General features: G+C 38.3%; 1 protein-coding gene across 1 annotated transcript in view; it reads right to left on the bottom strand.

Annotated features, from left to right (window-relative positions):
* The window catches only part of LOC140364421 (guanine nucleotide exchange factor VAV3), a 127,674-nt gene extending 110,703 nt beyond the window's left edge, over window positions 1-16,971 (bottom strand). Inside the window, exon 1 of the mRNA XM_072450540.1 lies at window positions 16,763-16,971. Coding sequence (XP_072306641.1) covers window positions 16,763-16,969 — 207 coding nt within the window. The 5' untranslated portion in view covers window positions 16,970-16,971. The remainder of the gene's footprint in view (window positions 1-16,762) is intronic.
* Window positions 16,972-17,176: the final 205 nt, after the last annotated feature.

The following is a 17,176-nucleotide window of genomic DNA, read 5'->3' as shown; positions in this document are numbered from 1 at the left end:
TAAACTGCACTCAAAAGACTACAACTGCACAGGAGTTCATGCAGAAACGACTAATTATACAGTAAAGTGTATTTTTTTATTAGAAATATGATAAAAGTTACATTAAACTCATGATTCACTCCTTCAGCAAACACACACTCCTTATCTTTTACTTTTTGGTGTTGTCTCATATAAATCCTTATACTTAATAAAGTCATTGATTAGTAAAAACGTGGGTTGACTAAGACACCATTGACCGATTAATCGACTAAACGACTAAAGGATTACAGTGCTAACAATTGAACTAAAATAGCATTTATTTACTCATCCACCTTTATTTTACCAGGTAGAAACCCATTGAGATCGAGACCTATTTTTCGAGGTCGAACTGGGCCAAAGTGAAATATGTAGCTGCACACGAAACCTAAGGCAAGGCAAGTTTATTTGTAGAGCACAATTCTTACACAAGGCAATTCAAAGTGCTTCACACGACAGGAAATAATGCATTAAAATCACAAAGACATGACAGAAAAAAAACAGTTTATGATTATATTATAGTATATAGTAAAGATTTGGTTTGGGTGGTACCAACACCAGTAACGGTATTAGAAAAAACTTGTTCTAATGTAATGGGCTTGCTGTCTGTCTACAAATTAGCATGAAGGAAATAGATATATTTGAACAACTGATATGCAATACACTTTGATCACCTTAAACTTTTACCCCATTCTGACCTTACGGTTGGCACTAGATTTACTGTGCATTGCTACATAACCCTGCAGATGTAGATTTAACCAAAATCGCTGTCTAGCATAAGTCCGCTTTCTCTTTTGGCATGTTTTTCCTCTACATACTGTATCCAATATCGCTGTCATAAAATACCATGATGAATCAGTGAACCAGAGTCATAACATCTGCTCTAACAGGTCTCTCGTGGTACTGAACGTCTTACTCAAAACTTAAAAATCTCCAAAGCGTGCGCGTGTCAGAGTGAAGCCTCCAGTGGCTACATTACTGGCAGGGCTTTTCCAAACGCTGATGTAATAGTGTGCACACACCCTTGATCTACTGCAGCACCAAGCGTAACCCTGGACTAATACAGGTTTATTTTTTTAACCAACCCCAAACCATGACTAAGGCTCGTCTCGGGACAGGGGAAAAATGGGCGGAACAGTGAAGGGAAGGCGCTGAGGTGGGCGGGGAAGCTGCACACAACTCGACCTGAGGTTAGGGTCATTCCAAAGAGAGGGAGATCCAAACTGTCAGACACTTATCCTAATGGACAAGTGTAAGCGTACCGGTAGTCAGCCAATTTGATTCCTCATGCACGGCGCTGGTGGATTGAACGTCGTGTTTGAAGTGGTTTGAAGTGTGAAACCCGCTGTCGGTTTTGAGGGGGAAATGCACACGCCCTACACAGCCACTTTACAACGAGAAGACTCTATCGCCTCTTAAGATAATCACGTTTGCTCCCATCAAAGACACTCTGACAAAGTATAGTGTTACAGAAGCAAAATCTATAATGCACTTAAGTAAATGTTGTGGCTCACCCGTAGCAGACGTGCCTATTTGCATGAGCGAGATTGTTGTGTCATTGTCGAAAGTAACGGCCAAACAGCAAGTACCTTTGGCCTTAGATGGCTCTGCTTGTTGTATTGTTTTGTCCACAGTGTTTCCTGCATAGTTTCTGAAAGTACTTGACTGTTTAATACATTCTACAGTCCATTTATGAACACACAACTCATTTATCACCTCTATTATGACTTCAATTAGTTCCCTTTCAGTTAATCTAAAAAAACAACACACACACACAAATAATTATTTCTTTTAAATGGTTTTCTGGGTACTGATTGATGGACTGGGCCGTAGAGAACGGTGAACAACAGGGCCAAAACACGGAAATGGCTTTGAGAATACTAAAAAAGACCTTGATTTGAATCACAAAATGAGAAACTGCCGTGATGATCATTAATATTCAGAAATGGTTCACATCATTGTAAGATATAATGGTGAATCCTTGCGGTGGTTTAAATGTAAAGCCCAATCCCACATGCTTTGTACTGCACCTTGTACCTCCCCCACATCAGTGCTATGGTGTCAGCTAAATTCTATTAAATCCTGGTTTTAACCCCTTGACCCCCACATGCATACAAAGAGTGTGGGCCCCGCCCCCCTTCCAGATAAGGGAATTGAATTAGTTGTTACTGTGCGCCGTCGTGATATGAATCCATTGGGCTACAGTCATTCAGGTCAAGTAGTCTCAGCTCATTCGTGTGTAATTTGATCAAAAGGAGGCTTATAAAGGGTAAAGAGCCGGGGTTTAAAGGGTGAATGGCACAGAATAGGTTGTTGTTGAGAACTATAAAGTCAGTCTTGGAGGAAAAGGGGAGAGTGACAACTAATATGTAAGAAAAAACAAACTACAAAATCACAGCTATTCTATCAGGGCCCAAAATATCTGCACTCTTATTCTTGAAGGATAAAATGCAGTACATCCTTCAAGAGGGAGACAAAAGAGACAATGACATCCAAGACTAGATGTCCTTTTACCCCCGGCCCTCAGAGACAAGGATAGGAACGGTGAGGTGAAGCTGAATGAAAGCGGAACATGCTGTTACATGCCAAAGAATAGCAAAAATCAACTTAAAAGTGGCTGCAGTTACATGTGCACTAAAAATTTGATTCTTGGAGTTGAAAGATGATAAAAATGATATCTAAACGGCACCAGCAACTGAAATATTTCTGATCATGTTCCATCTGATCACTCACATCAGATTTTGTGGTTTGCATGTCATTGAAATAATGTCCAGAAATCAGATAAGAATCAGATTTTGAAGTGCTTGTTTACTTTATTTCATGGTGAGCAACTAACGTCTCATTTGCATATGTGTAAGAGATTCATTCGATGTTAATTATTAATTAGTAAAATTATTCTGCCCTTAATATTTATTCCTCTTAATCACATCTCAGCTGTTAAATAGACAAACACTTTCCTGTTGATACACTCCTAATTACTGCTTATTAGTTTGATATTTGGACATTTTGTACAAGATTTAGGATTCTAATACAATGATCTGCTTAACTGAAGAAGACAAAGTGAAGAATATTTCTGTTGTCACACAGTATAGAGTTGAAATTACAGAAAAGGCAGCCTACATGATTTATTTTCCTGTGAGCCAGCCATTCAATACGATCCCATATATTTCTTGGACAAGTTAATAATGTTGCTTCTCCCTCTCCACCAACACAGAAGCCTTCCCTACACATCAGGGGCTATATTATAACTGTCACTATCCACAGAGCCGATAGTCAGTAGATTTATAGTCAGTGACAGCTCATTTGTTGGTTTAGGTGTTACTGTACCTTTGAGGTTTTGTCCTTCAGCTCCTTCTGTCATCATTACACAAATAAGGAACCCTAACCCTAACCCTGTATGTGCCAAAGGGAAAAGAGCTTCAGACACCCATATTTAGACACTATACACAGGGGCTTTTGCACTGTAGGAGCATTTTGCAATTCCTGCTACTTTTTTGTGTGCCAATCCCCATTTCATACACGTTTAAACTATAGGAACCAGAGATTGACTGTCTGGGTGGTTCTTCTGTCTAAATAGAGACTTGGTGATTATAGGGACTTAGTTCTTAGTAGTGTTATGTGTAAAAACCCATTGTAATTAGTATTGTAAAAGTTAAATCTGTGAAAAGAATGGTATAAAATGAGCAGATATGATGGACAGAACTGTTTAAAAGCATCTTGGGTTTTACGATTAAAAACTGTGTCCATAATTAAGTCTCAATTCCTCTGCACTATTACAGTGGCTATTGTAAATCGCAGTATTGTTCTAAAATAGTGTATTAATAGAAAGAAAAAAAAGGCCTCTTCATAGTGGCATTTCCCCTGAACAAGCAGCAGATGTGACATTTCAAAATCCTTCATGTATTTCTGAGCCTTGGTTGCAGTACAATACAGGATTACTCAAACATGAAAGAAACAATCAAAAACATAACTTTGAGGACACTAACAATGAGGAAACATCATTGTAACAAGGTATAAAGCAAATTGAAATAGATTTGGCATAATATGTCCCCTTTAAAGTAAACAATACTTGAGAACAGGTAATGTTTTCACAATTTTTAGATGCACTTGTATATGTTAGATTCTTGCAATTGCAGCTACCACTACACAACTGGAATAACTGTATATGGGATGTATGTTTGGTAGTAAAATATGCTTTCTTCTTGCAGAGCTGGATGCACTTGGCTCGGCGCAGGTTTCCACTACAATGACTCTGACAGTAAAGGGCCGCTCACAGTGCTGCTGGCTACGACCACGGCTGCACTGGTTTGAGAATTACACATTTGCAGTGCTCACTCACATAGTATAACCTTTAACTCTTCATTCAGAAATATACAAGTGTTACTTTCATTTTTATTTAGAGCACCCTCCCTTTTCACAACTATGTCATGGGCTATTCATAGTTCATATGAATTCCAGTAAAGGCGATGTATTACTGTATTGATTTTGATAGAGCCTTTAGAGCACTCAACAATGATTAACAGCAGGTCCCAGGCCAGAATTATAATTTAAAGGACGATAAATATTGATGGATGTCAGTTATGTTTGCAAATACAAATTCAACACACACTGTAGTTCACTTTTCTTCATTTTGGTGCTTTCACTAGTTTGAATCATTTGCTCCAACTCATCCTCTGCATCCTCTTCTCTCACACAAAATAACTGAATGAGCTTTTTTTGTCACATCCTTATCTACTTTTATGTACATAAACAGATCACTTTTACTTTCTTCAATCATTATTATATTCAATGTAACGAATATGACCTTGTCCAAAATGCAGTCTGGCCTCTGACTTTATCTCAAAGAGGTTTATAGGAGGCATTCATCTGATTCTCCTAAAGATGTGAGCCATTTACTGTGTAGAAATATCGATTATGTAAGTAATTGATATTTTAAAGCCTGCAAAAAGAGCTGGTAAAAAAGAAACTGTGTAATAAATAAAGTTAAAAAGCAATATTTCTGCAGTGCTGTGGTTCATTTTAATATCAACAGTAGGAGCAAGTATAAAGTAGCCAAAAATGTATCATGTAAGAGTAAAAAAAGTGTTTGGGGAAGGTTTATTACTCAATTAAACATAATTGTACATTAAATGAAACACACAATCTGGTATTTTCAAAGGATCAACCTCAAAAATAAGAAATCATATACGCTGGAAAACTGTACAGTCTTAAACAAGCTAATAATTAATGAATTAAGTAAAATTTATCATGATCAGAGTATATTTTGACTTTCCTAAACTAAGTTTTGCCAATAGAACAAGCAAGTTTTGGTCTTACTTCAAGTGTAGTGTAGTAACATATGTATAAGTTATAAAATGTTTTGTTTTTTAAGTAAAACAAGAAATCCTATGCTTGTTCCATGGGCAATCTTACTTAAAAAAAAAGAGTCAAAATATACTAAAAACAAGATAAATGCTACTTATTTCAAGCACTTATTCATGTTTTTCAGTGAACATCGATTGCTAACATATCATCTGATTATTGTTCTCTGTATAATCATAAAAACATCACCCACTAATTTAATAAACCAATGCCCATCACCAACAGAGAACCGTCCCTGGCTCTAAACCATCCAGCCTTGCTCACCACTAATTATAAAAATGTCTCATATTTTATTGACCATTGCGTTTGACATCAGCGGTGGCAGTCCGTTACCTAGGTGATGTTCTCTAATCTTTCCCTTTGCACACAAGCACACTCCCGCGCCGACACGTTCTGCGGTGTCACTGCGTATGAGCCGCACGCTGAATATGCCTGTCACCGCGATGACAGAGCAGAACAAACCAGCGAGATTGCATTAGGTTTCCCTTCAGTGGCAAAATGTGGGCGCCGCTGCAACGCCTCGCGCCAACGTCCGGCCCGAGCGCGGCTGCAATGAAATGGTGTTTACAAACTGACAGGTGCAATCCCTCCTTCAAAATAAATGGGCTCAGGCAACGTTGGCAACCCACGCTAAAGCTGCATCTGGACAGTTGTTAAGGGACTTACAATATTGGTGAGAGAAAACATAATTCCCGCGAGACAATGCAAAGTATGACGGTTTTGACATAAACACATTTATTTTGTTCTTGATCTTGAACTTTTTACATTCTAACATCTTTCTTCTGCATTATCTTTTGTAGCAGATCTCATTACCTGTTGCACTTTTTTATTTCCATAGTGATAAAATGTCAAGTTGTGACCATTTCTAAACCCATCAACAAATCGACTTCTTTCTTATTAATTGAAGTAAGAATAAAGACTAGACTAACAAGGATGTGGCATCACAAAGACTCTAAAACCTTTTAAGCATCTCAATGATTTCACCATGTATCTGCACCCGATATTCAGTGTTGGTCAGATTACTTTGGAAAGTATAAATTATGAACACTTTGAAATCTTTCCCCTTATTAAATTTCGATTTATTTATTTTATTTATTTTATTTATTTTATTTATTTTATTTATTTTATTTATTTTATTTATTTTATTTATTTTATTTATTTTATTTATTTTATTTATTTTATTTATTTTTATTTTGAATTATATTTGTTAAAGATCACTCTAATTCATTTATAAAGCAGTTCCTCTCAAATTTCAGTCCTGTTTATTTTATTGGTGTTTTATTTCTAACCCGATCAAACCACATTTATTGATCTATGGGTGGATCTGTAAGCCATTTTTGAATGCTTCACATGTGAGCTCACTCTGTTTCTGTTTTACTGGACTGGCTGGCTTTATAAATCATTATTACGTGTGAAATGGTTTAATCTTAGTGTTAGGTGTGAATATGAAGCCAATCAATCTGGTAAAAGAAGAGGCTTTCATTAAATATAAAAACAAACATCTTTCTGTGACTGTGCAGCTCTGGACTCTGGACTGAATTTGCTCCATTTAACATTTCCACAGTGAAACGCATGTTGCTTCTTAATCCTAATCAACAATGAACAACACTGTATTACCTCAGCTTGAACAGCCTAAAACTCAGACAGATCTCTTCTCAGATTTACTTTGTATAGTTACTAATTACTCATTTTCATAATAATGCGTTAGATTATTACATTACTGGAAAGGTTATCTGTTACTGTCCAACACTGCTGATATTACATGAGATAACACAATTACAAATATTGAAACAGAAAACTAATAGTAAACAGTGTCTTCATCAGTAAAAATGCCCATTAAACTCACAATAAACTCCCAAATCTCCAGATAACTCACATTACCTTCTCTTTTTGTCCCTTGTGACTATAAATTCTGTAAAATGCCTCCCAAAAATGTGTCAAATAATCAGAATATTGGTCAACTAAAACACCATCAGCCAATTAATTGATACGACTAAAGGTCTTACAAACCAGTGATCATCGTTTTAAAATATACACGAGGAGTTAAAATCAAACCTGGATAAATAGAAAAGTTTGGTCAAGAAGTGTAGAACAGGCTTCGTGCTATAGCCAAATCATGAAAAAACACAGCAAAAAAACACTCTTTGGAAGATAAAGCAGCTATGACTGTACTATATGCAAGTATAATGGGTTATATGTAACAGGATGATGCCAGGGCTAATGATGAAGTATGGTCCGCGGTACAAACTGCCCAATTATCCTGGACCAGTCTTATTGTTCCCATAGAAACGAACACAGAGGAGGACGGGCTCCATAAACTGACAGACCAAGGCGAGCAGAGCAGAGATCCACACAGCTTTTATGCAATTACATGAAAAAAGAGGTTTTATAGGCCAGAAGTAACTGTACCATAGGCAATACTTCCAACACTGGATTGATTTCTTAGCTTTATGAACCTTTGTAAGTGACACAACCTTAGCGTAGACATATTTTAACTCACACTGCATTATTCATTAAACACCATTTATTGTTTTAGAGTCATGTATCAAATGAATCGTAAAATCATCTTACGAGCTTTGTTATGGCGGTATAGGCAACAAAACGACACAGACGCAAGGGAAAGTCAAAAGCATGTGTGATATATGGCTTAAAATAGGTATATGCTGGCCAGTCAAAGCTGTCAACGCAGAGTTAATAACGGTTCATGCGCTGTGGCGGTCAGGTGTTGTACGAGTCGCCTACAGATCACACACTGCAACAAGTTCTTCGTCTCATTATGATGTACTTTCATTGTCAGATGTCCTTCCAGGTGAAACCTTCTGCTGAAAGAAGACCGGCTTTTTAGCAATAAACTATCACATATGTGGCGTTCTTTTGCATTGTGTTAACAGTAAACATCTATCTAAAATGATCTGACAATAGAAACGGGTTTGTTGACTTCCTGTTTAATTCATATTACTTTGTTTCTCTCTCCGGGATTTATTCATTTGTGCAGCATCCAACAAAATAAAAACGCTTTAACAAATAGCCAATGATTTTGATTTATAGTTTTTACTTCTTAAAACTGGCAACAGATTTTAAAACATTTGTACATGACCTGGATTTTGTTTTCGCAGACAGTCGCAAGAATGTACAGAGAAGTGGGCGAAGATGGAAATTTGACATGATTACCAGTGATGAGGGAAAACTTTACAACATGGTTAAAACATAGAAAATGTGTCTCCTTTAAAAATGGCACAAAGAAAGATCATGGCTTGAGTGACAGTTGCAATTATTAGACAATACCTACTACCTATTTATGTAAAGCTGTTTCCTTTGATTGGCAACAGGCTCTCTCCAAAAACTTTGAATAGGTTTTCATACATTTGTGTTATATATTAAGCTTTTACTTCTCTTGTAGTCACTAAATGAATGAAGCTACTCAGTGAGTTTTTTCTGTGTCAATTTGAAAAAACGTTCTCTGTTTGAAGCGTCTGGCATTTAGTGTTGCGGGAAACCAGCTCGTCTATTGTTTGACAGCTCAAAGCTTCTTCTGCCACTGATAAAATATACATTAAGAGAAATCCATGTAAAATGTATTATCTGTTCCCACATTTGAGAAACAGAAACTAATTTGAGGAGACTTTTTGTAGTTTTTGTATTAGAGGAAAAACTATAGTAGTATTTCAATTTGTGACCACACACAGAAAATCCAACTATTTATTTATTTGACAGGGACATTGCGCATTTAATATATTGTACAGAGCAGAGATGGCAACAAACTCATTTTCATCTGTCGTCACTGGGCAGAGGCAAAGTGACAGCAGGTTCACAGCGTGCAGGTAATCCAAAGAATTATCCATGTAATATTTAAAATACAGTAGAAAAAGGCAAAAGACAAACAAACACCAACAACCAGTCACCAGCAGAGGGACCACCTCATCAGCAATCCTACTACAAATTTAAATATTTACAATTGACATAATTGTTACGGACTGATCCCTAATGATTACACTTCTGATTATGTTTTAGCCACTTCTTAAGGTTGAATTTAAAATGTCCCTAAGAGTTGAAGATAAGGAGTTCCAGGCTCCTGCTGCTTTGACAGAGAAGCTTCTGTCCAAATATGGCGGTCCTAAAGTTCACATAGCGGTCTCCTCTGGCGGGGGCTCTGGTTGTCCTAACTGCCGCCTCATCACACGATCTCACAACAACGATGACATTTTAACCATGAGTGAAGAACATGTTTAAGTCTGAGCCGTAACCCCGCCCACAAACCATGGCTGGGATAATCACATGCAGGTGTTTCCATATGGTTCTCATCCAACAATGACTAATCAAAGTGAAAATGGTGCCTTCTATACAGTTCTTATCCAACAAAATGTCTTTCAAAATGCATAGGTCAGTCTTCTTTTTTCTCAAACAGCTGCTTTAAAAACGCACTAAAGGCGGGCGAAATTTAGATACTATAGTGAATGTTGTTTTGGATGTCGAGTGTATTGTTTATTGTAAAAAATGCTTTAAAAAGTTAAAATCATATATAAGTTATGTTGTAATCTTTCAAATAGGTGTATATAGTGCTATTACTGCACTCATTTTACAGACTTGTCTGATAACCAGAAGTCAACTACTACATAAAGACAAACACATTTCTGTTGGATTGATGTATTGTCAAACTATTGTTCTTAGGATACTCCAAAAAAAGATTGAGGTAGACATTTGTGTCAATATCGCCCACATCTACAACAAACTGTATTTATGAAGAGAATTACTTATATACTTGAATTTGAAGACATAAAAATGAGGCTACATACAGAACATTGAAGATGGTCATACTGTAGATGCATTTAATATACCTAATTACTGCAGCTCTAATTGGTTTATTTACCGCATGTCCCGCCTCCCACGAGCATTTGTTTGGCCGTCTCCATTCATGTGTGTGTGCGCAGCGGCATGCATATATATATATTTGGACAGTATCACCAAAATGAAAAGGAACGAGAGAGAAATATGTTCATCTGCACAAACAAATCGCCCACTGGTTAGAACCAAATTAGAAATAAAAATATGACAAGGTTGCAGTAGGAGGTAACCCATTGGATGCCTTGTATATCACTTCATTTTTAGTCTGTGGTTTGACTCATAAGTGTCATTTCAAGTCATTATTGCCACCGGTGCTAACTGAACTGAACTGAACTTAACTGAACTGAACTAGCTGTTTCCTTTATTCCACTTTCAGCATTTGCATGGACTTTGAACTCTTCTGCGTGAGGAGCCGAGTGGCCATTGTCTCCTTTGTGTCTGTCGTGTCTCTGCTTCACATGGCCACGCTGAGTTTCACTTCCTTCCTCTCTTCCATTTCCTGATTTCCTGTGCAAAACAAGTCTTACAGCGGTGTGGCCCACAGCTGCTGATGACGTGGACGTACAATACTGTCACAGATGTGAAGTTTATACAAAAAGGTGAAAGGAAGGATTTTGCAAAGAATGTCATTTGATATTGTATAAACATTACATATAGTGCGTCTCCATGTTCTAATACATTTAACTTAAAATAACTGAAATGTTTATTGGTTCATAATTACCCAAAACGTGGTGAGAAAGTTGTATATTTTTTCATTTTGTGTTTTGCTTGTTTATTATCCAAAAAGCTGGACTAGTTTCTCACTTTGGGTTGCCAGATCCTATATAACTAAAACCAGTTTGCACCTTTTGTCTAAACGCTCCCATCACCTGCAGCCGATCATTAGCACTGATGAAGCCTTCTTGAGGGGATGAATTCTGGAGCTTCTGAACTGGCTGTAACAATAGGCAGCACGTTCATGTTTAGCTGCGCCTCGCCTGGATGATCGACGAGAGTGGATACAAGATTAAGTTCTGGCATCCCAATCACAAAAGTCAAAGAAACATATTTCTTATAGATGCAGCAATGACAGAAACATCCAATGTTATGTCTATGGGGAAACTGCCAAATCTCTGAAATTCACATGTAGTTAAGCTTTCATATTCTTCTCTTACTCACTACTTTTACTTTTACTTTAACTTCTCCTTCAACGTTTGCCCGAACAAGATCAAATTCTGTGAAAATGATCTCAAGGAGTCAAATTCAAATTTTTGGGACAAGTATTTTGTAATATCTTTGTGCAGCGTAGCCACAAACTTTGCTCAACATTTTCAACAATAATGCTCCTATTTGTAAAGCAAAGGAGGAGAATAGTGCCATGGATTCAGCAGTAGGTGTAATAAATATATAATATAAGTAGGAAGATTGGGGAGACTCCTCTTGCGTTGTGGGACGAGGCTTGGGGCTATATTGTTGTTATTATTATGTAGATTATTACAGTAATCAGACCAATCACAGGCTTTCAACACATGATATTAGAGTAAGAAAAGGAGTAGTTGGACACAAATCTACCCCGGGTGCACCACCTTCGGACCAACGCTGAACGACACCAATTGTCTTGCTTATGCTGAGCGCGCCAACTGATTATTTTAGTTTACGACGAGTAATCAAATATCTATTATCTATTCTATTGTATATTGAGACCAATTTCCACCAAATAAAGGTTGAAATTCTGATTTAAGGCATCTAGATCGATAACATTCACTCAATGATTTAATATTTTAGTATAATATTGTTGAAACTCTAAAATTGCTCATTCTTCTTTGATTTTGCTTTCATAATGCCACTGTCTTGTTATCAAAAGGTCTGTGTGCGTCCTACATCCCTACTTTTGACAAGTGTTCATACAGTAATGTCTGATTGATTCCACACACATGCCTTGTTGGATATTAAGCAGTCATTTTTCTATTAATTTGTATAAATGTATTCAATATATCAACTGTTTACATGCTGAAAACTCCATGTTCACTACAGCTTAGCTACAGAAGAGAAAACATGCTCCTGCGTCTGTATAAATCTCAATATAAAACATCCTTTTGTGAAACAAAAGAGGGGAACTTGAGCAAGCAGAGTTAACCACAGCCACTGCTCATTGCTCCATGACTGTGAGCCTCAGTCTCAGAAAACTACAACCCCAGAGTTTTACTGAGTGACAAAAACAGCCAGTGATTATGTGGTGCTTTTTCTAGTTAAATACAAAATGCAGCGGCAGCAGCTGTGGTCAAGCTATGTCTAGACTAACACATTAATTATGGCACAAAAAGCAGATCAAAGCTTATATCTTACATTGTATTGATTCTAAAATATTATGACCTTTGTAGAATGAGTGAGTATCTTAAGCTGCCAAACTATTTACATTTCTATTTGTAAACGGTTACACAATAGTTTTACTTTCGTTCCAGTTTTCTAAGAACATAATCCAGCTACTGAGGGTTACGTGTAATTCTGTCAAGATTAGATACAAAATGATAATAAATCTAAATCTCATGGGAATTTCCTGGTTGAATAAGAGGGTACTGCACATTTGCACTCAAGTATAAGTACAGTTACTACATGGCTTAAGTTGCAAACCGCATATTTGTTGTGTTTTGACCAATCAGAGCAGGCGATGTGGCGGCATTGTGCGTGTATTTGTAGGTCAAATTATAATCAGTTACAAGTACAAGTTAAAAATTGTACCCTTAAAAAGATAAGAAATTACCCCAAAAAGATCACTCAATTCCAGAAACCTTTTGTATTTAGTTACTTTTCACCTCTGACTTTTAATTAATAATAAAAAAACATGTTGTAAGGTTAATGATATGCAAACAAAAGGGTTAAACGTCCATTGGTTTGGTTATATTCTAAAACACGCTCTTTGTTGATTGGTGAATCTGTCTTCCTTTCCCTCCAAATGTGAATACAAATGTCCTAAAAGATAATTGAAGTTGCAGAGGGCCAGTACTCCCCGATGCCAACATCCCACATGTGAAATCTCCGGAGAATCTAAACGCATTGTGCTTTAATTACTTGCTAACATCGGCGCGGCAGCAGAGCCTTTAGGACCCGTGATGTCCTCAGAGAGAGTTGCACGGGGGCCAGACAGGCCTCTTTGTGAACTGTCCCGTTACTGCCTTTGTCTCGGCCTCTCCGGGGTCCCTAGGGTGGGGCCTCGGTGGCGTCCCATGTGTTAACATTGGCCAATGATAAAGTAGCTGCCACGGGCTTCATGAATTATGCAAGCTAAAGAGGAAGCAACTCCGCCCTCGGTTATGTTAATGTGACTTTGGGGAGACATAGGGAGGGGCTTGCATCACAATTTATGTCTACGTGATATTGGGGAAAGAAGATGCACTATAACAATGTAATATGACGTCGTGTTCAAACTGATATTGAGGAGAATGAATATGTGTATAGTTCTACTCAATCATGAATTCGTTACTTGATATATACTTTGTTTCATAGACTCTGCTTTGTTCACATGGGATGAAATGTCATTTGCTTTGTGTGAATTAAGGGTCCTGACCATGGTTTTGCCTGAAAAGTGTGAATTCTCCAAAAATACATGGAGGACACCAACAAAAAACAATGATTAAGGCCTGGACTGACACAATAATTGACATTAATAATACTCTATTTTGTGCTCTGTGTCATCTTCAGTGTTCTTTTTTTTGGTTATGTTTTATACATTCAAAAAACTGAAATTAAATACTTAAAAAGAAGAACAGAAAAGTGTGCATTCTTGTGTGTGAATTCCTGTGACAGTTGTTACATTACTGCCACAAGACAAAGATAATGACAATATGACAAAACATGTGACATTCATTGTGTGATTAAATGTATTATAATGGGTTATTAATGAGGATTTGTAGTTCAAAATTAAATCGGATTAAATGATAGAGAGGGGGAATCACCACTACTAAACCTGACACAATAACACCTTTTAAAAAATACAGAAACTATAGGCTATGAACAATAATGTTGAAACTGAAACTGCTTTGTTCCATTGACACAATAACACTAAAGCATCATCTTAGAAAACCTTTTTCTAAAGGTACAACATTGTTTACAACAAAATCCGAGCTGCAATAAATGAACAGCAGAAAGAAACACTTCAGTGGATAGTTTGTATCCTTAATGACTCTTTCTACAGCACAAATATTTCCACCGCAATAAGGTCAAACAATTTCCCTACTAGTGCAACGAAGAGGTACACACAATACATTCTCGCCACAAAAACATAATACATCACGTAGTCTCTTGAAACTAGCTGTTTTAGGATTGTGTAAAGTCTGTATCTTCGTGTTTTTTACTGTAGCCCGCGTTAGCTGGTTTAGCTTGTTAAATTCCAAACTTGTGTTTCATCTATTGTTGTTACATCTAAGATTTGTTAAACAATAAGAAGATTGTGACAGTCCTACACCTTGATTTCTTTGAGAGCCCATCACGAAGTCTAACTAACGTTTTTATACCAACTGCATTTCCGGATTTGACTTAGAACTTCTCAAACTCCATTCAACACAACACAGTCAGAATCATTGACCACGTCCATCAGTCCAGTACAGAAGTGGACACTGTTACTACACCAGTTATCTTCAGTTATCCCCCATTGAGGATCATTAAATAGAAAACAGAAGGCCTATATCTCTCCAAAACACACTCGCTCATTTATGTTACAGACACTCACACATCAACGCGGCGTTAATGACTAGACCGCAGTGAGTAAGCCAGCCATTCACGCAGAAAACCCTTACTATAAATAACCCAGTCACATCCACGACTCCTCATGGCCTCACTACGTCGTTATACGTCAACACCGAATGTGGACCGTCTTTCTCATCAGCGACTTCGAACGACAACGGACCGATGGGCTCCTTTTGTTTCGAACTCAATACACTCTGTCCATTGTAAACGCGTCATTCAGAGCGATTATGTGAAATGAGGGCTGATAACGTTACATGTGTTTGCTTGGGGAAAGTGTCCGAGGAGTCTAACCGATCCGAGCGCGTGCAGTATCTGTATCACGTTGTTATATTGACTGCTGTACTGTGACATGGTCTTCAGAGTGCTCTTCCGGGAAACAAGAACATTTCATGTCTTCATCGCTTGTAAAAAAGACATTCATATTAAACAGACGTAATCTACTTTGCACCAAAGAGTTGTTGTTTTTCTTCTAAAAGTGGAAAGAAGAGAAGTTGTTTTGACATTTTACGTTTTCAACTTCAAGATTGCTTCATTTTGTCTCGATGGAAATTTATCTTTGAAGCATTATTCATATAATCCGTTTGCAACTTGGTACAACTGCGCTCGCATTGATAAACAACATCGTGCATAGAAGTACATTACAACAAAACGACGAAACATTTGTCCCCTTTTTATGTAAAACCGCAAATATATAGAGCTTCAACTGTTCTGATAATCGTTTCTTAATGACAGACACGGTTTGCAAACAATATCTGCAATGATTTCTGCAGATTTGTCCTGATTTGGTCCACTTTTTCCATCAGTAGCTGCAGATTTAGTAGGTGTGTTCTGTCACCGGGCCAAAGGCAGAGATTCACAGATATAGTATTAATCTGGCTCCGGCTGTCCTGTTATTGAAGCAGATGGTACCAGACGCACCGGAGCCAACGGTCCACCTCCACCTACTGCGTTTGTCGACCAATTTTTATGAAGACTGATGCGCCCGACCCACAGAGAGTCTAGTCAATTAAAAGGATAGCGGGAAACGGGATTATGCCAGCAATTACTCAGGTGGCGGTGTAGATTTCCTCTAAACAAAGGTTAGAGGCATAATCCGTTGACCTTTGCACTATGATCCATCACCTTTAGGGGGCAGAATGGAGAATCGATACAAGGGTTTCACACACTAACCCAAATAAGACAGATTTGACACGTGTGCAGGTGAAAACGTACAATATATTCACCGTTTTATGAAATGTTTGAACAAAATTTCCCCAAAACGTGTAAGAGAGACATTGATGCTCTATTCACCAAACTTCTATAAGCTTTGAAACATTTGAATTTTGAAGTGCAGTCTGCGGTGAAGAATGTTGACTATATAAAATTTAATGGATTTATTTTAAAATGTGAAATTGCTCTTTGTGCTTCGGCAGAAACAAGCCAAATTACGCGCGCGTTTAACAGACAATTTACATGTTTTTGGGCTACACGTGACTTGTCATTTGAGTTAATTGGGCACACATTTAGCATAGAAGCTCAGTAAGATACATTGTAAGACGAAACGTAAATATACTTCACTGATTGGTTTGAGGATGAACGTTTTGTGGAAAGCTTTTACGCGCTGAATAACGGCGAACCAACAAATTCACCCCCAAAAAAGTTGTAATCTAATGTTGCGCTGCTCATAATATTCACAGTCATGACTTGGTTCTAAACGTGACATGTTTCAGTGACTGTTGTCCACTGTCCCGAGCACTGACGGGACCGGCGCGCGTAAACGACGGGACACGGGTCTCGCGCGCGTCCCGGGGCTTTTTTTTTTGGAAGTTGCGGCTCCGCTCACCTGTGACATCTGCGGCCGGAGGTTGATCTCCTTCAGGTTGATGCACTGCGGCCGGAGGTTGTTGAGCAGATGGCACAGCAGCACCCCGTCCCGGAGCGTCTGCGCCAAGTCGAAGACCTGCGCGGACTCCCACGTCACCCGGTGGTTGGCCGGCAGCACCTTGCAGTTGATCAGCCACAGCGCGCATTGCCTCCAGTACTCCATCATGATCGCGCCGCGAGCCCCCGGGGGCAGGACGGGACGGGACGGGCAGGGCAGGACGGGTTAGGCGGCGGAGAAAGTGCACGGCAGCCGCTCCTCACGCCGCGGTCATGGCGAATCCGCGCGTGAAAGAAGCGAGGCAGGAGGAGGGGGATGTGGCGATGCTGTGACAGTCCGCGCGAGTGAAGCCGTGTGTGGATACAGCGCTCTTCC

Source organism: Eucyclogobius newberryi, unplaced genomic scaffold, assembly GCF_026437365.1.
Source record: "Eucyclogobius newberryi isolate DKJ021-1_F unplaced genomic scaffold, fEucNew1.0.hap1 SCAF_18, whole genome shotgun sequence".
Taxonomy (NCBI): domain Eukaryota; kingdom Metazoa; phylum Chordata; class Actinopteri; order Gobiiformes; family Gobiidae; genus Eucyclogobius; species Eucyclogobius newberryi.
The sequence above is the reverse complement of the archived record's forward strand: the minus strand, read 5'-3'. Positions and strand labels throughout refer to the sequence as shown.